This window comes from Mus musculus, chromosome 9 (assembly GCF_000001635.26).
Source record: "Mus musculus strain C57BL/6J chromosome 9, GRCm38.p6 C57BL/6J".
In the NCBI taxonomy this organism is placed as follows: domain Eukaryota; kingdom Metazoa; phylum Chordata; class Mammalia; order Rodentia; family Muridae; genus Mus; species Mus musculus.
The window spans coordinates 55,144,073-55,165,348 of NC_000075.6; the positions used below are offsets into that span (position 1 = coordinate 55,144,073).

Genomic DNA, 21,276 nt, shown 5'->3' on the forward strand with positions numbered 1-21,276 from the left:
GTAGACCAGGCTGGTCTCGAACTCAGAAATCCACCTGCCTCTGCCTCCTAAGTGCTGGGATTAAAGGCATGTGCCACCACCTCCCAGCTCCTCCTTCTTTCTTATACCACTTAGGATCACCAGCCTAAGGGTGCCACCATCCCTAGTGAGCTGGATTCTCCCACATCAATCCTTAGTAAAGAAAATGCCCAGGGAAAGGCAAATCAAAACAACCCTGAGATTCCATCTCACACCAGTCAGAATGTCTAAGATCAAAAACTCAGGTGACAGCAGATGCTGGCGAGGATGTGGAGAAAGAGGAACACTCCTCCATTGCTGATAGGATTAGAAGATGGTACAACCACTCTGGAAATCAGTTTGGTGGTTCCTCAGAAAATTGGACATAGTACTACCTGAGGACCCAGCTATACCACTCCTGGGCATATACCCAGAAGATGCTCCAATATGTAATAAGGACACATGCTCCACTATGTTCATAGCAGCCTTATTTATAATAGCCAGAAGCTGGAAAGAACCCAGATGTTCTTCAACAGAGGAATGGATACAGAAAATGTGGTGCAATTACATAATGGAGTACTACTCAGCTATTAAAAACTATGAATTCAGCCGGGTGGTGGTGGTGCATGCCTTTAATCCCAGCACTCGGGAGGCAGAGGCAGGCAGATTTCTGAGTTTGAGGCCAGCCTGGTTTACAGAGTGAGTTCCAGGGCAGCCAGGGCTATACAGAGAAACCCTGTCTCGAAAAACAAAAAAAAAAAAAAACAAAACCCTGTCTAGAAAAAACAAAAACAAAAACTATGAATTCATAAAATTCTTAGGTAAATGGATAGAACTAGAAAATATCATTCTGAGTGAGGTAACCCAATCGCAGAAGAACACACATGGTATGTACTCATTGATAAGCCCAAAAGCTTGAATACCCAAGGTACAATTCACAGACCACATGAAGCTCAAGAAGAACAAAGTGTGGGTGCTTCAGTTCTTCTTAGAAGGATAATAAATTACTCACAGGAGCAAATATGGAGATAAAGTGTAGAGCAGAGACTGAAGGAAAAGCCATCCAGAGACTGTCCCACCTGGGGATTCATCCCATATACAGTTATCAAACCCAGACACTATTGTGGATGCCAAGAGGTGCATGCTGAAAGGAGCCTGAAATGGCTGTTTCCTGAGAGGCCCTGCCAGAGACTTACAAATACAGAGGCAGATGCTAGAACCACTGGACTGAGTGCAGGGTCCCCAATAGAGGAGTTAGAGAAAGGACTGAAGGAGTTGAAGGGGTTTGCAACCCCATAGGAAGAACAACAATATCAACCAACCAGACCCCCTGGAGCTCCTAGGGACTAAGCCATCAACAAAGGAGTATTCCAGCTGCATATGTAGCAGAGGATGGTCTTGTCATGCATCAATGGGAGGAGAGGTCCTTGGTCCTATGAAGGCTTGATAGATGTCCCAGTGCAGGGGAATCGAGGGCAGGGAGGTGGGAGTGGGTGGGTGGGTGGAGGAACACCCTCATAGAAGCAGAGGATGGGATAGGGGGTTTCCGGGAGCAGGGGAAACCAGGATAGGGGATAACATTTGAAATGTAAATAAAGAAAATATCCAATAAAAAAGAAAAAGAGAAAGAGGAAAAAAAGGAGGAAGGAGAAAGGAAAAAGAAAAGAAAGAAAATGCCCCACAGGCTTGCCCATAGGCCAACTTAGAGGGCATATTTTTCTCAAATGAGGTTCCTTCTTCTCCAAGGACGATAGCTTGTATAAAGTTGACAAAGCAAGCAAGCAAGCAAGCAAGCAAGCAAGCAAGCAAGCAAGCAAGCAAGCAAGCAAGCAAGCAAGCAAACAACTCTAACCAGGACAAGGGGATCTGCACATGCTACTGCATGTGTGATGAGGATGGAGAAGTCAGCTTTCTCTTTCTGGTTTTACACAGGTTCTAGGAATTGAACTCGGCTTCTCTGGCTTCAAGTCCAGCGGGGGCTTTCACCTGCCGAGCCATTCTGCTGGCCAGTGCCTGGCGTTTTTCTCTTCGGGGTTCTGGGTACCAAACTCAGGCCCTCATGCTTGCCAGGAGAGCACCTGATCCAGTGAGCTCTCTCCCCAGCCCCCATCAGGACATTTTCATCCCTATGCCACTATAGTTTGTTCTTATTTGTGCTTCTTCCTGTCTCCCACGCAGCTCTCCTGGCCCCCTCCCTCTCCCCTTTTTACTTTCATGACACATATTTTATTACCTGCCGCCCCCATTTCAGGATTTCCCCCTCTCCTTCCCCAATCCTCCTACTTTTATGTCTTCCATTCTCCCCAGTCAGAATGACTGAGCTGTAGAACCTCACAGATGGTTATAAGCTACTCCACTGAATTAGGGGTAGGGCACTATGGAAACAGGCTGGCACTTGTCACATAAGCATGAAGACCTTAGTTTGATCCCCAGAACCCATGTAAAAATCTGGGCACGTGATAGAGACAGGAGACTCCTTGGGGTTTGATGGGCAGCCTAGAAGAACCTATGTGTAAGCCCCACACCAGTGAGACAGTGTATTTCAAAAAGTAAGATGGACATCTCTGAGGAATGACACCGAGGTTGACCTTTGTGCACCACCCCCCAATGAACACACACATACAAAATAATTTTTAAAAATTAGGGGCAGGCCAGATTTAGAGAATCTGGGTTTATTGCCTCCCCTTAATGGCTATTTTGTTTTCTTAAACCAGGATTCATTCTTTTTGTGTAGTAATGCCAAACTAATTGTAAAACTAGTGACCCTCACCAGGTGAAACTATAGTTTCTGGCATGTATGCCAGGGCTCCAAAATTTAGTCACACATGACATCTCAGCTTGATCGATCTCCTGGCCCCTGACTGGACTGTAGCCAGGAGAGATATGTACTGGCAGGGTTCTTGAAAAGGCTCCGAAGTCTTGCAAGGAGAAAGAGCTAATGTATCCTTCCTGTCTCTGATACTTCATCTCTATGTGCTTGCTTTCAGCCTGACAAACTAATCTGAGGTTTTGATGACATTATTAAGCACCAAGCCAACCAATCCTGGAGATGGGTTTGCTTTTGGATATCTCATGACATGAAGCAATGTATTTCTTTATTGTTTACGCTATTTTCAACCTCTCTCCTGTTATTTGCAGCATGGTACACCAGGAGACAGTGTTTTGTTTTGGCTCTTTTTTTTTTTTTTATGTGATAGATTAAGCTTCTTTAATTCAGATAATCTACTTATCTCTTTATGCCTCTTAGGGCTTGGTCCACTTTGATCCATTCAACAGAATAATTGTGAGATTAATACTTGTATATATCTCTAAGATATAATAGGTAAGATTAATCACAATACAGGAGCTTTTTATCATCTTATAGCATTTAGAGATAATCAACTGAAACCTGTTCCATGAGACCCAGTTCTGACCAGAATGCCCCCTGCCCTTTTTTTTTTTTTTTTTTTTTTTTTGCCAATCTTTGTTTAGAGCAGCTATGTCTGTTAGGCTCCTGAGTACCAGGGACCAGAAAAAGGAAATGACTGGTCACATCTGTGCTTAGGGCAGCAGTCACGCCTGTGCAGTGCCTTACTTCTAGCTCGAGGCCCAGGTATACGGTGCTGCAACTGTAAATCTCCATTAAGTACAAGGTTTATTGGTGAAAGTATTTTTCTGGAAAGATAAGTTGCAACTTTTCTTGGGTTCTCAGTGGAATCTGGGCCCCTTCTGAAAGCTAAGACTCACCATAACATGGTACCTCACAAATGAAAACAAAACAAAACAAACAAACACCAAAAAAACCCCAACAACAAAAACCCCAAACAATGTCTCCCCATGTTGTTCTGTTGTAATTTTAGGAGGTCAGAATCAGGTACCTCAAGACCAGTGTAAAGGGAGAAAGCAGGTTCCCTCACAGAATATAAGAATTTCAAAGCCTAGTAGTATATGCCTTTAATCCTAGCACTCAAGAGACAGAGGCAGCTGGATCTCTGTGAGTTTAAGGCCATCCTGGTCTACATAGTGAGTTCAAGGACAGCCACTGCTACATAGTGAGCCTATTTCCAAAAACAAACGAATGCATTCCTAGTCTGGCGGTGGTGCAGGCCTTTAACCTCAGCATTCAGAAGGCAGACAGTCCGATCTCTGTGAGTTCGAGGCCAGACTGGTCTACAGAGAGTGCGTTTTAGGACAGCCAGGGCTACATAGTGAAACCCTGTCTCAAAAACAAACCAATAATAATAATAAAAGAATTTCAAGATGGTGACAGCAGGGCACTAAACCAGGCCCGGGAGCCTTACTAAGCTAGGAACCCTGGGTACTACATAGGTGACATGTCTAGAAAGTTGGTCTTGCCTCTGGAAAAATGTAGTCCTCTAGTTATTTGTGAACGAACCTAGGTTATTCCAGAATTGTGTTAAGTGCTGGGGAATCAGGTAAGAGCAAGAATTTATTAAATGACACAGGTGTCATTAGGCTTTTCCTCCCCTCAATCCTAGGGGTGCTTCTCTGAATGAGATTTCAGTGTTAAGCAGAGACAACAGAAAGAAGCAATAAGTTAACCTAGGAAAGGGATACATGGTATCTACATGGTTACTTTAGCTTAGTTGGTCAGGAAGGATCAGTCTGACACATTTGAGATGTGACTTCAACAAACATGGTCCATTCTGGGAAGTCCAGCAGAAACTCAGGACGCAGAGTATCCACATTAGCGCGAGCACATAAATGTTTACGTGAAAGATTGAAATGATGATGGGAAGAAGCTGGCAGGCTCTATCATCGTCTTCGGCAAATGGGAGCGAAGGAGGGAGTACAAGTCTGGAGAGAAGGACCTTTCGGGAGTCACACTTAGAAAAGTGGTGGGTGGTTCAGCGCGGAGCGAGAGCAACATACGTGAAGGTGCTAGGCGCACACCTCTCATCTCCCCATCCCGGCCGCGCCCAGGCCAGGTGAGTGGGTGGCCGGTGGACAACCACGCGGAGGAGCAACCTCCAGGGGCCCGCGCGTTTCCTACCCGAGCCGACGTGGCCGGCGCGATAGGCCGCGCACGTGTCTGGCCAGAGGCCCCGGTGCAGCGCAGAGGCGCGCAGGGGAGCTCAGGTTCATCCTCGTGCGGTGCCGCCGGCCCAAATCCTCGGGGCGAGCGGCGGGTGCTGGGCGCGGAGCCCCGGTGTGGGGCGGAAAGGGGCTGGGTCATGAGAGGAGGGGGCGGTCGGGAGCGCGCGCGGAGCTCGCGGGCGCGCGCCGGGGCGGGGGCAGCCCTCTCCCAGGCGGCGGTGGGGGCGGCGTCGCTGTTGCCCTTTTAAGCCGCGGGGCCACCGCCTCCTGCGGGTGGAGTCGGTTACAAAGGCAGCAGCCGGCCCGGCTCCCGCACGCTCGCTCGCTCCCTCGCTCGCACGCCCGCCCGCCGAGGCCTCGCGCTCCTCGCCATTTTCCAGCCGCGCTCGGACGCGGGTCGCGGCGGCGGGGAGAGGCGGAGCCGCGAGAGCGCGGCCCGGGCCGGCCCCGCGGGGCGGTCGCGGCCGTGACGGCGGCTCCCGGCCCCGGCTCCCTTTCCTCACCCCTCCCGCTGGAGATGAGGGGAAGATGTCCGTGTCAGGGCTCAAGGCCGAGCTGAAGTTCCTGGCGTCCATCTTCGACAAGAACCACGAGCGATTCCGCATCGTCAGCTGGAAGCTGGACGAGCTGCACTGCCAGTTCCTGGTGCCGCCGCCGCCACCACCGCCGGGCAGCTCGCTTTCGCCGCCGCCGCCGCTCACACTTCACTGCAACATCACGGTGAGGCGCCGGGTCGTAGCCCCTCGGGGCCGGGCGGGGGCGGACCTGGGCGCCGCAGTCCCGGGACAAAGGGCGCCTGCCCGGGAGACCCCCGGTGTCCCGGGCACGGCCGGTTGGCGGCTGGGCCCTGGGCCCGGCCGGGAGCTCGGGCTGCCTGGTCGGGAGGAGGTGGAGGCGCGTCGCAGCACGGCGCGGGCCGGCTTTGCTCTGTTGGCCCCTCGCGGCCCCCGTCGGGCCCCGAGGTCGCCATGGCCGCCCGCAGCCGGCCTGCTCTGGGGACCGCGGCTCGTCCGTGGGCTCCTGTCAGTCGCTCAGGTGGAAAGGCTCTCAAGTATCTGTTTTAGCTACTCGTTTTCCCATCGGGTTCCAAAACCCACGTCCTTGCTTGTTCAACCAGTTCTCGTTTGTGTTTTGGTCTCCGAGGACAAACGAACACTGAAAGCCTACGTATTTAAGGAAAAAGTTTAGGACGCAACCCCGGGGGATGGTGTGGAACCATCGTTTAGCCCTGACCTGGCTTTGCGCTTACGTGTTTTGGAAAAGCTCATGGAACCTTCCACGCGGCAGGTGGTGTGGTGAGTGTGCAAGCTGTCCCACCTGTGCCCTGTGCGGAAGCCTGGACGTTACCAGGAGGGGAAAGGAGATGCTTCGCAGTTTATTACCGGGGAAGATCAAGTGGGATTGGAAGGCTGGAGAAACACGTGGGAAGTTACTTTTCTGTTTAAGGGAAATGCTCTTTAGAAACATTCAGTTGGTAAAATTATCAGATTGTAAGTGAACTCTCTCCCCCCCCCCCCTATCGAAGTGTATTATGAGGCTGACTGTTCATTGTGAAATTGATCTCATGTGCAGAAAATACACCTTATTACAACTGGAGTTAAGGTGGTAGTTTTTATATGGCTAAGATTCCTTCTGTTAAGTCAGCCAATAGATAACCCCAAGTGTGGTGGGAATTTCAAAGGCCTTAACTTTATGATAGTTATCAAACTCTATTGGAGAAGGTGGATAGTGTTAGTACTATTAGGTACTGCTATATCTGGCAAAAGAAAAAACTGCAGCAGTGTGCTTTAGTGAGGAGGGAATTCACTTTCTGAATATCTTGTTAAGCTGTTGTGGGTACTAGTGTTTGAGAACTTGGCAGGCCAGTGCCTATACAGAGAACTCAGACTTCTTGGAGCGTTTTATATAGCTGCGACAACTACTTTGATGTTATGAAATCTAAAGGGAGCATCTAATTTTGCGTAGGGAGCTGTGTTGACTAGTTTTCTGTTAACTTGACAAGTAATAAGAGAGGGAACCTCAATTGAGAAAAATAACACCTCAAGATTGGCCTGTAGGCCAGCCTATGGGGCATTTTCTTCACTAATGATTGAGGAAGGGCTCAGCCAATTGTGGTGGTTTACCCCTGGGTAGTTGGTTCTGTGATGGTGGGTATGGGCTTTTTAATCAGCACTGCATAGGCAGAGAGGCAGAGAGGGAGGCAGAGAGGCAGGCAGAGAGGGAGGCAGAGAGGCAGAGAGGCAGAGAGGCAGAGGCAGAGGGAGGGTCTCTGAGGCCAGCCTGGTCTACAGAGTGATTTCCAGGACAGCCAGAGCTATACAGAGAAACCCTGTCTTGGAAAACAACAACAAAACAAGACAAAAAAACTCACAAAAAACAAACAAACAAACAAACAAAAAAACCCCACCTAAGTAAGAAGTGTCCTCACCCCCTGACTTCTGCTTCAGTTCCTGCTTTGAGTCTTGCCCTGACTTACCTCAGTGATGGAGTGTGACCTGAGAGTTGGAAGCTGAAGTTACTCTTCTCCCATCCCCCAAGCCCTTTCCCAGTTTGCTTTCAGTCATGATGTTTTATCACAGCAATAGAAGCCCTAAGACAGGAACTGAAGGTGTGCCTCTGAGAAAGCTTTGAGTAGTTGAATGGGTGAGTACAATTTTGGAAGGCTGGCATAAGCGAGGGTGTTCCAGACCTAGGAAACTCCACCCAGATGAAATACCGACTCTTGAGAAGGATGATTTCGTAGGAGTGGACAGTTAATGCTAAGACTTGAAAAGTCCAGGCTTGTAGGCTGGTGAAGATTTTCCAAATATGGAAGGCAGAAAGTAGTAGTCAGTGAAAAGGATGGTAAGTAGACTGGCCTGGACAGCTGGAGGGTTATTCAGGTAGAACTTGGAGGTATGGGAAGAAAAGGAACAACTGACCTACATGATAGGACACTCAATTTATAGACTGGGAAGCCACACCCTTATGTTGATAAGGTGAGAAATGGTGTCTGCTTTCAGAACTACCAGTTCTTTACAGTGGTGTGGTATTAGAAAATGCATGAATGTATGGTTTTGGTTATTCCCATGAGTGTTAGGTGATGGTGTTGGTGTGCTGGCATTTACTACCAGGGGATGCAGGCAGTCAGCCATGTCAAAGAATTATCTGACCTAAAGTGCCAGCAGCATCCCATGGGGAGAACCATTTTGAAGACAAATAGGTCAGACAAAGGATAATGCTGGTGAGGATTAGGTAGTGGCAATGGGGATGGAGTAAGAAAAGACTACTAAACTGGGTGAAGGATGTGTTTACGTGTGCTAGTGCAGTGGTGCTGCTAGCAGGCATTATCACAGTTGACCTACTAATGATTGTGGCCAGACACGATCAGAAGACAATTACAAATTCTCTAGGTGTGTATGTTAGCTTTATTGTGGAAAACTAACAAATATACAGAGCAGAACAGAGAGACATTGTGCACCCAGGCTCAGCTATGATAAACTTTTGGCCAATCTTATTTCATGTATATGCCTATTGGATTAATTTGAAGAGTAGTCTAGACATACAATTTTTTCTATAAAGATTTCAGTATGTGAGTATAAAAGGTATACTTTTAAAATATGTTTTGATAATGTATAGGGCCTGCTTTTATAGGTGTAATTTGCTCAGAAGGGAAAAATGTTGGAATTCAAATACAAGTGCCTGGTCTACTAGGTTTGTGACCTGCTATTTTGCACAAAGTTGTAGGTCATTAGTGTAGTGGGCTTAAGTCGTTCTTGAACTTTTCCTCTTTACATAGCAGTATTTATTAAGCTCTCTGTACACCAGGTTTCCAAGCTCCCAAGCAACATGTGAATGGCATCGTACTTGTGGACCAGCTTCTGAATAGTCCTCTGAGGACACTGCTCACTTTCTTCCTAACCTTCTATATCAGCTGTTCTTCCTCAGTGGGACGAGCTCCTGCCTCTCGCCTCTGCCCTGTCCCAGCCTGCCTTTTCTATGGTTGATTGCCTTTTAAGACTTTCTGTGTCACGCGCAGTTCATAATAACATTTCCCCTTTTTCCTTTTAGTTCTTGTGATTTCTGCTTTTTTTTTTCTTCCATGTTTACTCATAATTCTGATTATCTTTTCTCCAAGTTGTAATAGTGGCAGAATATTATATAATTATAAATTTGTGCCTTATATTTTCTTTCAGTTCATACTTGTTCTATTGACTATATGGCCACTGTTGTAGTTATATTTGAAGGGAAGTTTTCCTGCCTTGAAAGATAGCTGGTAAGAATTTCTCAGACAGTATCATGGGCAGTAAAGAGATACTTAAAAGGTCATTGTAGATTTGATAGGACATCTGTAGGAAGACCAGTGTCAGAATTAAAACCACAACATGAGTGTCTGCTTTCCTGGGCCAGGGAAAGTGGGCTGGTTTGGTTTATTTTTTCCATCCTGTTTTATAAATTTGTTGTACTCTCGAATATGAAGCTCACAGAGTCTTTATTTCTTGTTTTCTGTGGACTCATGAAAGATTATCTGTTACATAAACGTACGCATTGCTTTTTCCATTTCAGTAAACAGGCCTGGTTGCCAGTCTTCACTAACATCTAGTTGTTATAATCACAGTCCAAAGCAAAGCAGCTTATTTTAATAACCAGTATGGCCATTTTGGGAGCTAATATGTGGCTTTTTTTTTTTTTTAGTCATTTTAAAAATACTTAAGGTAGCAGTTCCATTACTCCTTTTGGGGGGTTGGGGGGTGGGGGACGGTTTGTTGAGATAGGATCTCTCTGTATTGCCTTGACTGGCTTGGAGCTTACTCTGCAGACCAAACTGGCCCTGAAACTTCATGACTATCCTTAGAGTGCTGGGATTATAGTCCATGTATCTGGCTCCATTCCTTCTTGTATAGACTTGTTGGAATTTTAAGAGAGAGTGTGTGTGCATGTTCATGTGGGTATATGTGTTTGTGGGTACAGGTAGAGGTCAGAAGTCAGCTTTGGGTGGTCTTTTTCAGGAGCTATCTACCTTTTTTCCTTTGAGAAAGGGTGTTTCATTGGCCTGGGGCTCATCAATTAGGTTAGGTGGATAGCCAGTGGGCCCAGGCATCTGCCTGCCATTACCTCCTTGCTACTTGGCTTAACAGAGTGTGCCACCATGCCTGGCTTTCTTTCTATTTTAAACATGGATTCTGAAAAACAAGCTCAGGTTGTCAGGCTTGTGTAGTAAGCACTTTATAGTCTGAGCTATCCCCCCCCCTTGTTTTTCGTTCTCTCTCTCTCTTCCTCCTCTCTCTGTCTCTCTTTCTCTCGTGTGTGTGTGTGTGTGTGTGTTTGTGTGTGCGCGCGCACGTGCGTGCGTGCGTGCGTGCGTGCACGCACGACATACATGTGTTTATAAGAAGACCAGAGGCCAACCTTGAGTGTTTATACTTAGGAGTTGTATACGTTGTGTTTTTAAATTTTTTATTTAGTTTTGTTGGTGTGCGTACATGTTCATCATATAGTTAGGCATCAGCCATGGTGTGTGTGTATAGGTCAGAGGTCAGTCTCCACTATTCTTGTCTTCTGCTTTTTTGAGGCAAGGTCTCATTGTTTTCATTTATTTGACCAGTCAATAATACAGGGTCAGACTCCTTGTGGTTGTCTGTCCTTCTCCATCTCCATTTTAATGCATTTAAGGTCTTTTACCTTTTTAAAAATTTTTTTAAAGAATATTTTCACTACTGTAAGGCCAGATAATTGGCCTTGGTAGCTGGCTAGTCACTGTCTCCCCAGCACTGGGACTATATGAATGTACCACTATATTGGCTCTCTGTGCATTCTGAGATTCAAATTCAGGCTCTTGTGCTTTTTGCAAACGTTACCAACTGAGCTGCCCATCCCCCCCCCCCCCCCCCCAGTTCTCCCCACCTATTTTTTTAGAGTCTCATGTATTATAGTTCAGGCTAGCCATGAACTTACTTTGTGAATGAAACTCCTGATCCTCCTTTCTCCCCTCTGTGTTCTCTTTCACATGCCCAGGAACACCTGGAGACTCTTGGTACTAAGTTGCTGTTTTAGAGTTAAAACAAAAAACAAGAAACAAAAAAACTCCCACAGGAAGTATAAATTGGTATTAAATTGAAACTTTATTCTTTGTTACTTGTATACATAAATTATTTCTTAATGAATGATTGTCAGGCTAGTTTTGATGAAATACTTTTTGTTTAGCTAATTTCTATTCTTTGTTATTAAAAAACACCTTTCCCAAAAGCAAGCTACTAAATTAACAAATATTAGCACTGAATCTGGGAGGGAGAACTTTAAGCATTACTTAATATTTAGGATCTTAAATAATTTCTTTTATTGTTTCTTCATAAAACAGTCCCCCTTTGCCCTGGGATGTATTGGAAAGCTTCTTGTCAACAGTATTGTACTATACTGTACAAATGGGAAAGTGATAACCTTTACTTAAAAATACTCTGAGCTGGTAGTTCAGTGGTAGAGTACTCCACTTTGCCTAGTGTATGCAAGACCCAGTACAAAGGAAGGAAATAAATTATCTGCTTTGTAACATCTTTTCTTGGCAAATAAGGCAATGCTGTTAACTTCATGCTTTGCTTTTCTAGTCTGTGTACTGATACAAAGTCATTCGGCTGAAGTTGTACAAAGGAAATTATGAACAAAATGACCACAGAGCCTAAGGATCTTTATTTAGCTTATTCTCCAGTGACAGCTTACCTTTCCAAATTGAATTCATGGAGAAGCTGTTGGAAATAACAGCGCTGATGTGTTAAGATCCTAAATGGTACTTTCAGATTAGAAAGACTCATTGTTTTCATTTATTTGACCAGTTAATAATACAGGGTCAGATTCCATGTGGTTATCTGTCCTTCTCTATCTCCATTTTAATGCACTTTCTTGAGAGAAATGGGATTATGAAGAGGCTTGGGTTTCCTTTTTATGAATGATGGTATACGTTAGTAAGTTTTTGGTGATGTCTGCAGGGTGGGAGTGTTAAACTTAGACCTGGCAAGGAGTAGTGTTGGATAAGTGTCAGGTAATCGAGGGAGGGAGTAGAGACAGAATGCTAACTATAAAACATTACAGGAGAGAAACACAACAAGGCTTGCCCCTACCCCAAGGCTTTTGTAATAGTGGTCTCTAATAGCTTCTAAAGATAATTATGAAAAACAATGGCTAATCAGAGCTACAGAAATCATCCAGGGGAATTTGCAGCCTAGTTGATTCAGATCAATTTCATTATTTTATCTGCCTTAGTTCATTTTAGAAAAATATTCTGAGTATATGTAATTTGTTCTCTACCTTAGCTAGTTAAGCAACTTTTCGAATATGATGCAGAGTTTGTGTTGAAAGTTTTTTCCAGTAGTGTGGTGGAATGTATTTTGTAATATTGAAAACAAAACATTGTTGCGAAAAATTTAGAAACCAGAGAAGCAAAACAAAACAACACAACCTCTCTAATTATACTACTCACTGCTATAAATTTTGGATTAGTATCTTTCTAGTCATTATTCCCCTCTGTTTTATGCGGTTCCCCCCCTCCCCTTTTTTTTTTCTTTTTTGGGGATAGGATCTTTCTGTAAAGTCCTGGAACTCTGTGTAGACCAGGCTGGTCTTAAATGAACAGTCCTCCTCTGCCTCTTAAATTTTGGGGCTAAAGGCATATGCCATCACATCTGGCTACCATTTTGAAAAATGATAAATGGGATTGTTTTGTCATATTCTTCTCACTTAACAGTGTTGTGACTCTGTATCTTTCGTTGTTTGCTCTTCTATGATACGATAAATCCATCTAGCGAGTTCTGTCTCCTAATATTGGCCATGCAGGTGGCTGTTGCATCTGTTTTCCTATTTTAAGTAGCACTCTGAGCATCAGTAGATGGAATCCTAGTGCACATAGGAAATGCCCGTGAAGTTTTCCTATAGGTTGCTTTTAATTCTTGTTGCAGATTTGGTTTCTGAAGGTAGAACAAATTATATTGTACTATATAGAAACTTTGCTTTCAGCTTCCAGTTTTATCAGATGGGTAAAAATGTTAGCACTGGGTACTGAGTGAGATCACCACAGTAAGACAGGAGGTATAGTTATCTATAGCCCTCTGACCTCATGCGTTCTCGCAGAACGCTGAGTACTCCACACTAGCCAGAATTTACCTGTGACCGACCCCAACTGTCCCACAACAGGACAGTCAGAGAGAAGACTTTGTGGCTCCCCCCACCTGAAAGCTCATTATTGGGAATGGTTAGAATGTGTTCTGGCTAGTTTCATATTAGCTTGACACAGGGTAGAGTTATCTAAAGAGGGAACCTCAGTTGAGCAAATGAAAACATAAGATGGGACTGTAGGCAAGCCTGTAGGGCATATTCTTAGTGATTGGTTGGGAAGGGCCCAGCTCATTGTGGGTGTTGTCATCCTGGGCTGGTGGTCCTATAAGGAAGCAGACTGAGCAAACCAATATGTAGCACCCCTCCACATCCTCTGCATCAGCTCTTGCTCCCAGATTCTTGTCCTGTTTGAGTTCCTGCCTTGGCTTCCTTCAGTGGACTACAACTCAGGATATGTAATCCATATAAACCCTTTTGATCATGGTGTTTCATCACAGTATTTGGTCAGGTTTTGTGTCAAGGGAGGGAGGTATCAAAACCAGCCCCAAAGGAACATGTAGGTTAATGGAGAATGGAGAAAAGGAGGTGTTTTTTTTTTTTTTTCCCAGGAGGAAAGGCTAGGGGATTTGGCAGGAGAGAAGTTGGAAAGTTCTTAATATTTTTGGGAGTCAGGACTTACTTAAACTCTTAAATATATCACAGGTCTAAGGAAACTTCATTTTTATCAGCTATACCTTTGATATTTATCATTAAAAATTAAAACAGATATTTAAAACATTAATAACTAATACTGCAAGTTTCTTTGATACTTGTTCTGTCATTTGCTTCTGCACTTTTACATATATACTTAAATATATTTATATGTATTACAATATATACTAATTCTATGTATTTAAAATATATTTTTAAAAAACATTTTTATAGTATATGGATTGTAAAACTATATATTCTAAAAATTTTTGTTTGTTTTTGCTTTTGTTTTTGTTTTTTGAGACAGGGTTTCTCTGTGTAGCCCTGACTGTCCAGGAACTCATAGACCAGGCTGGCCTCGAACTCAGAAATTTGCCTGCCTCTGCCTCTCAAGTGCTGGGATTAAAGGCGTGCGCCACTACGCTTGGCCTAAAATGTATTTTATGTGTATGTTTTGTCTCTTATGTATGTCTATGCACCATGGGCATGGCCTGGTGCCCGTGGAGGCTGGAAGAGAAGGTATTATTATATTTGCTGAAAATGAACCACCATGCGGGTTCAGGGAATTGAACCCAGGTCCTCTGCAAGAGTAGTCATGCTCTTAACCTCAGAGTCATCCCTCCAGCCCAGTTGTTTGATGCTTTAATTGAAGTAATGTGAACAAAACCCAACTTCGATATCTGGTTGAAAAAAATTAATTTTAATAGCAATAGCCACTTTAGATAATTGGACTCTCAATGTCCTTTAGTGCTGGGAACTGAACCTAGGGCCTTCAGCATGGCAGGCAAGTGTTCTGACCACTGAGCTGCTTCCCAGCTGGGAATATTTTTGAGTGAGTGGGGGGGGGGCGGCGGGGGAAGACTTTACAAAAACTTGATCTTTTTCTTGCATGATATTATAGCATCATGCATTGATCATTGGGAAATATTTAGTTGATAAATCTTCTAAAACATTGATAAGTTTTACTATCCAACATCAAAATACAATTTCACTACCAGTCTCCTCAGAATACTTTCTGAAGCTACAGGCTCACACTAGTGGGTACAAGTCTTTCAAAGTTTGAATGGTTTTCTCTAAAGTTTGACTTTTATTATTGGTGAAATATACTGACTTTTGTTTTGAAAATGACACTCTGTCTCTTATTTTTGAGAAAACATCTTCCAGAAACTCAGGTTGGAATAAGCATTGCAGTCATCCTTTCAAGTAAAAGTGTCTGTTTCACGTCAGTTCATTTCACGTCAGTTCATTTCACGTCAGTTCATTTCACGTCAGTTCATTTCAGATGGAGCCACACATGCCTACTCTCAAGTGTGCTACAGTGACTCCTGTGTGCTCCCCGCGCCATTACCATAGTATTAAAAAGGCTTATACGGTGTAAGGGACAGCACATCACTGGCATTCTGAAGGAACGCCTGGTTTCTTTTTCACAGCTCGGTTCATTTAAACACTAGCAGGGCAAGATTCCAGCAGACCACTGTTAAGACCTTCACTTGTGGGAAGGTAGCAGCACTTTCCAGTAGAGTAATTCAGTAGGAAGAGGATCATTGACATTTTAGTCTTGTACTGAGGGGTGCAAGGCCTTTGAGAAACATTGAAATGAGTGCTTAGACTTGCTGCCTATCCTGCCTTTTCATGTACAGGATTTAAGATATATACAGATCTCAAGTGCAACTGATTTCCCTTCCCTAAATTTCTCTTAACATGGGGCAAAGCACTTCATTCCTCTTTAAGCTCATGTTTCTTCATGCAGATATTTACTAGATAAACACAAGTCTGTACGATGAGCTTCTAGATGGGTTTTTATTTTGTAAAAGCTAAAGCAAGTGCAAACCCCAGACAGTAGGTTCCTAAGCTAGGATGAAGGATGTGGAGATGAAGATACCCTGCTAAGTGCCTTTCTTTAAGAATGGGGTTAATTCTGAAGGTGCTTTACCTTTCAGCCTGTGAAGAGATTTGGAGCCAGTAAGAAAGAAATACAAAGATAAGCCAACCAGTGCTGGACAGGTACATGGACACCACTACTGACCACTAATCTCTGTAGTTTTTCCTTAAGATTTAGTAAAATGTTTTAAAAATTTTTAGTTTCTGTGCTATTAGTTCTGTTTTGTGTATGTGTGTGTGTGTGTGTGTGTGTGTGTGCGTGCGTGTGTGTGGAGGGGATTATATATGCACCATATATGTATATAATGAGATTATATATGGCATTAAAGAACATTGTTCTTTAAAACTATTTGTGTAGTGCAGTTTTCTACTACTTAAATATATTCATCAGCTAGTATCTACCAATGATGTCTTTTCCCAGATTCCTAGTAAAAATCAGAATAAAGGAACAACAACAGTAACAACAACAACAAATGCCTGTTAGTGAGTAAGAGCATGTAATGCTTCCTTAATTCACTTAAAACAACAGCACTTCGTTTTAAAAGATGCATATTATTAGTAGCATTTCTCAGTAGTTCTTTTTATGGTAGGATATTGTAATTCTATCATGTTTGAGTTTTTTTTTTTTTTTTTTTTTTTTTTTTGGTTTTTCGAGATAGGTTTCTCTGTGTAGCCCTGGCTGTCCTGGAACTCACTTTGTAGACCACTGCCTGACTTAATTCTATCATGTTTGACTGGCAATAGATGTATTTCTCTGTAACAAAAACTTAGAAACTTACTTATTTTGCTTAATTTATCTTATGTGTAGAGGTGTTTGACCACATGTATGTCTGTGCACACATGTGTGCAGTGCCTGCAAAGGTCAGAAGAGGGCATCAAATCCCCGAGAACTGGAGTTATAGGTATTTGTGAGCACCAAATCTGGGTCCCCTGTAACAGCAATCAATTCTTTACTGCTAAGCCATTAGAACTTTTTAAAACATGTGTATATGTTTGCTCTCATGAGTTATGTGTACCATCTCTGTGCAGCAGCCTACAGAAGCCAGAGGTTGTTGGATTTCCTGGAACTGGAGTTAGAGCTGGTGGTGAGCTGCCATGTGGTTGCTGGGAACTGGCCCTGCTCCTCTACAAGAGCAGTGAGTACTCTACTCACCGAGCCATGGCTTCAGCCTCCTAAATTTAGAACCTTTAAGAACAAATGTTACTCTTGGTTTCTGTGGATCAGAGTCTGTGTACCACTTACTTACCTTGGTTTCTCTGACCTGTGGTCTTCCCAGTGCAGGAAAGTGTTGGTGGAGGCTACAGTGGTCAGAAGGATGGAAAGGGAGAGAACCGCCTCCAAGGTCTCTCTCATAGTTGTTGGCAGGATCCTTCTCATAGGATGTTAGCCAAATCTGAGAACCTTGGTTTAATTTTTAGAGTTCTTTTTCAACTTCTTGCCATGCAGAGTTCTCCATAGGTGGCAGCTGATTTTCTTCACCCGGATTAATTGCAAGACCAGGAGATAAGCAAGACAGATCTTAACTTTTTTGTAACTCGATTTTAGAAGTGGTGTTGGTACTTTTGCTGCATTTAGACATGAGTGGCTTAGTCCAAGAAACAGGATTTTTTACAAGACATGTGATACCAAGACATGAGAATTAACTGGGGCCAACTTAGAGGTTTCCTGGCAGAGTGTTGAGATCTCCATTGACATTTTCTTCAGATAAATGTTGTAAATATCTATATTAGGAGAAAGGCTAACTCAGAAGGCCACCCCTGTGGCAAGTGAAATCTAAGGATTGTGGTAGCCCTGTGCTGCCGTTCACTCTGCTCCTAGCACCTGTTATAGTTAAAAAGCAGTCTTTAAGGATTTTGGTATAGTTCAGTGGTAGAGCATGCACCTATGCATGACCTCATGTTTGATCCTCAGAGCCCCAAAAACAAAACAGGAGAAACTACCACCATTAAGAAAATGATTAGGCAGCATCAAATGAAGGTAATCTTATTTAATGTGTCTGTTTCCAAGAAATTATATTCTGAAGCCAGCTAGCAATCCTAGCACTTAGGAGGCTGAGGTAGGAGGATGTGCAGATTTGAGTCTACATAGTGAGACTATATCTCAAAGAACGAAAGAGAAATAAAACAAAGAAATCAACTACATTCATTGTTACAGTCTAAGAAGGGATGGAAAAACAAATGGATTAGTCCATCCTTTAGATATTATTTGTGTGTGTGTGTGTGTGTGTGTGTGTGTGTGTGTGTGTGTGTGTGTGTGTGTGTGTGGTGTTATACACAATGAGTACAGGCCTAGAGGTGCCATATCCCCTAAAGCTGGAGTTACAGGGAGTTGTGAGCCTGCTGACATGGTGCTGTGGTGAAGTGAACTCAGGTTCTCTGGAAAAACAGTCCATGTTCCTAACCACCAGTCCATCTCTCCAGCTTACTTTTTGAGGTAGGGCCTTTATGTCTGTCCTATCCCTCGAGCTCACGGGCTTCCTACCTAGCCTTTGAGGTGGCCACCCCCAAGCCTGGCTCAATGTAGTGAATTTTATACAGGTGAAGGAGAAAGAAAACCTTGAAGAAGTTTCTATAATTATTTTACATTGAAGGCCAGAACGCTGTAAGTAGAGGGTCTTGGAAAAAGTACGTAATGTTTAGCATGTGTGAGGATTTGGAGACGTTCCTTGGATTATTTTTTTATAGTTCAGGACTAGGTATCTAGTTAGAAATGTAGCATTATTAAAAGGCAAAGCTACTGTTCAAAATCTAGGCTGAACTTTAAAGTTGGGATTTTCTTTTTAATGTCACTTTGAGAGATTATTATGATTCCATATTTTAAAGCTCTGAAAAACAAAAGGTAAAAGCTAGAAAATTTGGGTCATGATAGACATGTTGTTGCAAGTCTCCAGTGGTGCTTGACATCTCCTCCCCTTAGATAATTTTGGTTTTAATCATTTTGCTCATTGGTTAAAGTATTATTGTCTGCTTTTAAACTTACAGATTGTATAACATGGACTACGCAAGATTAAGTTGTTAAACTTAGTAATTTTAATTTTTAAATTCCACAGAGGAATCTGGTCCCTCTCCACATGAATTTCAATGTTGCCTTTCTTCTTTTAATGAACTTTATGCAGATCATAATTACCTGCCCCTTAGTGGTATGGTTTAGTTGCATCTCTGGGTTGGTCTATTTGTAATATGTTTCACCTAGTTGTCTTTGTAACAGGAATCTTACCCATCTTCTTCACCAATATGGTTTGTGGACTCTGATGACCCAAATCTGACATCAGTTCTGGAACGCTTAGAAGATACTAAGAACAACAGTTCGGTAAGGAGATGAACCAGACTTTCCTTTTTCCTTCTCATGGTCTTATGCAGAAACATTAAATATTAAGCAGTTATATGATAAAAAATTTATCATACTAAAATTTACTCCATTTATTTCCTTTTCCTGATAATTTTCCATCCCTTCTAAGATCGTAATACAAGTTGTTATAGCATGATTAATAATGACAATTTTAGCAAGGTTACAGACCTTTTGAAGTCCATCTCCCTCTTTCTACATGTACATTCTATTTACATTAGGAATTGAAGTTCTTTTTTCCCCCCTTCATTCTTGCCATTAAACAAAGCAAACATTTTTGATAGACTGTTGGGTGAGGTGAGAAAGGACAAAGATGGTAAGTGAGGTAACATAGGATAGCATCAGGATTTTTTTTTAACTTTTTTTTTTTTAATTATATATATAAGTACACTGTAGCTGTCTTCACACAACCAGAAGAGGGCATCGGATCCCATTACAGATGATTGTGAGCCACCATGTGGTTGCTGGGAATTGAACTCGGGACCTCTGGAAGAGCAGTCAGTGCTCTTAACCACTGAGCCATCTCTCCAGCCCAACATCAGTGTTTGTGTTAGGGAATTCCTTTGCTAGTTAAGGCCCACAAGTCTGCAGTAAAAGCCAAATTTATTGAAAAGGTTTGTTGGTTTGTTTGTGATCCATAGTCATCCCCCTGTGCATACATTCCAAGACTCCCAGTAGAAGCCTGTGGGTATCTCTGAACTGTATAAAAACATGTTTTCTTCAGGACACTGCATATGAAGAGATTAATAGTAGCTAGTAAAGTAGAACCAGTGACAATGGGCTCCATGTTAAAGAACTATAAACATTGTGTACTTTCAGTTGGTTTATGGGGACCTTGATAAACCCTGGAAAGCAATATTTATCTCTGGGTTAGAGGGGGGTGCTTTGTAAAGAGATGTATCTTTCTAGGCTGGGAAGATGGCTCAGGAGTTTAGGACACTTGCTGCTCTTACAGAGGACTTTAGGTCTGTTCCCAGCACCCAAGTTGCAACAGCTTACGAGTACCTGTAACTCTAGCTCTGGGGATCTGATGCCTCTGTTCCCTATAGGCACTGTACTCAGGGGTACAAACTACACACAATTAAAAAATAAAAATCTTATAAAAAGTATCCTTTCCTTTTTTTAAATATTAAAATGTTTTATTCTTTGATTGTAAATATCTAAGTACCCATTGTAAGAAAACTATTAAGTTGTAGATAAAAAGAGGACATTTAGCTTTCTTATAATTTTCTACCTAATATAACCACTGTTGACATAATGGATATTTTCTGCAGTTTTTTCTTTGTTAGAAAATACATATGCTATTTCATATGTTTTTAGATAGTTGGGGTCATGTCTGTAATCTTACACCCCTTTTGAACTTACTGTTTTTTCCATATTAGTAAATCCTTATAGAACATAATTGTTCTTTGTAGATGTCATGATTTTTTAAAAATACTCCTCTTAAACTCATATAAACTGCAAAAAAAAATGAGCTGGAGAAAAACAATTAATTTGTTGAAGATCTGTAATAACTCAAATGCTGCTTATTACCAAATAGAAGATACAATGATATTTTATTGATGATTGCAACAAATTAAACACCTAGGGTAAATTTAAATATGGGAGACTTATATGAAGAAAACAACAAAATTTTGCACCAAAGAATGTAGACTTAGATACTGTGGACAGACAGATGTCTGAGGTGTGACAAATGCCACTTATCCTGTGTCCTAATATCTATAAATCTAATGCAGTGTCACTGAAAATGATTTATTTATTTTGGTGTTTAAAGACAGGGTTTTGCTATATAGTTCAGGCTGTCCTGGAACTTGCAAGCCTCTTGCCTTAGCCTTTCCAGTACTGGGATTATAGGCTATGCCGCCATGCCTGAGAGCCATCATATTTGTTTCTGGTATTGTCAGAATGACTCAAGAATAAGTAATAAAATACAAAAGTTTAAAAGGTAAAAAATTTGCCCAAACAGTAAATGAAATAAAATATTAACTATTAGAACTAGACCAACAGGCAATAGAAATTTAGAAACAGCCATGCAAATGACAATTTAGAATAAGTAAAGCTGGCGTTTTAACCCAGGAAGGAAGAATCTTTCTATAGATAATTTTAGAACTGGCCATTTTGGGAACTTAGACTCTTTAGCTCTTTGTCTTGTCAAGGTAAATGGTTTAAACATGTTCTTAAAATTAAGAACACTGGGGCTGCTGCAGTGGCTCAGCAGATGAAAGCATTGCCTCAAGATTGAT

The 21,276-nt window shown here is 42.6% G+C and overlaps 1 protein-coding gene across 4 annotated transcripts in view; it reads left to right on the plus strand.

Moving 5' to 3' along the window:
• Positions 1-5,296: 5,296 nt before the first annotated feature.
• The window catches only part of Ube2q2 (ubiquitin-conjugating enzyme E2Q family member 2), a 58,161-nt gene continuing 42,181 nt past the window's right edge, over positions 5,297-21,276 (plus strand). For 2 of the 4 annotated variants that reach the window (NM_180600.3, NM_001346657.1), the window contains exons 1-2: positions 5,297-5,754; positions 18,896-18,997. In NM_180600.3, coding sequence (NP_850931.2) covers positions 5,563-5,754; positions 18,896-18,997 — 294 coding nt within the window. In that variant the 5' untranslated portion in view covers positions 5,297-5,562. The other 2 variants (XM_030244003.1, NM_001346658.1) reach the window with 2 other exon arrangements.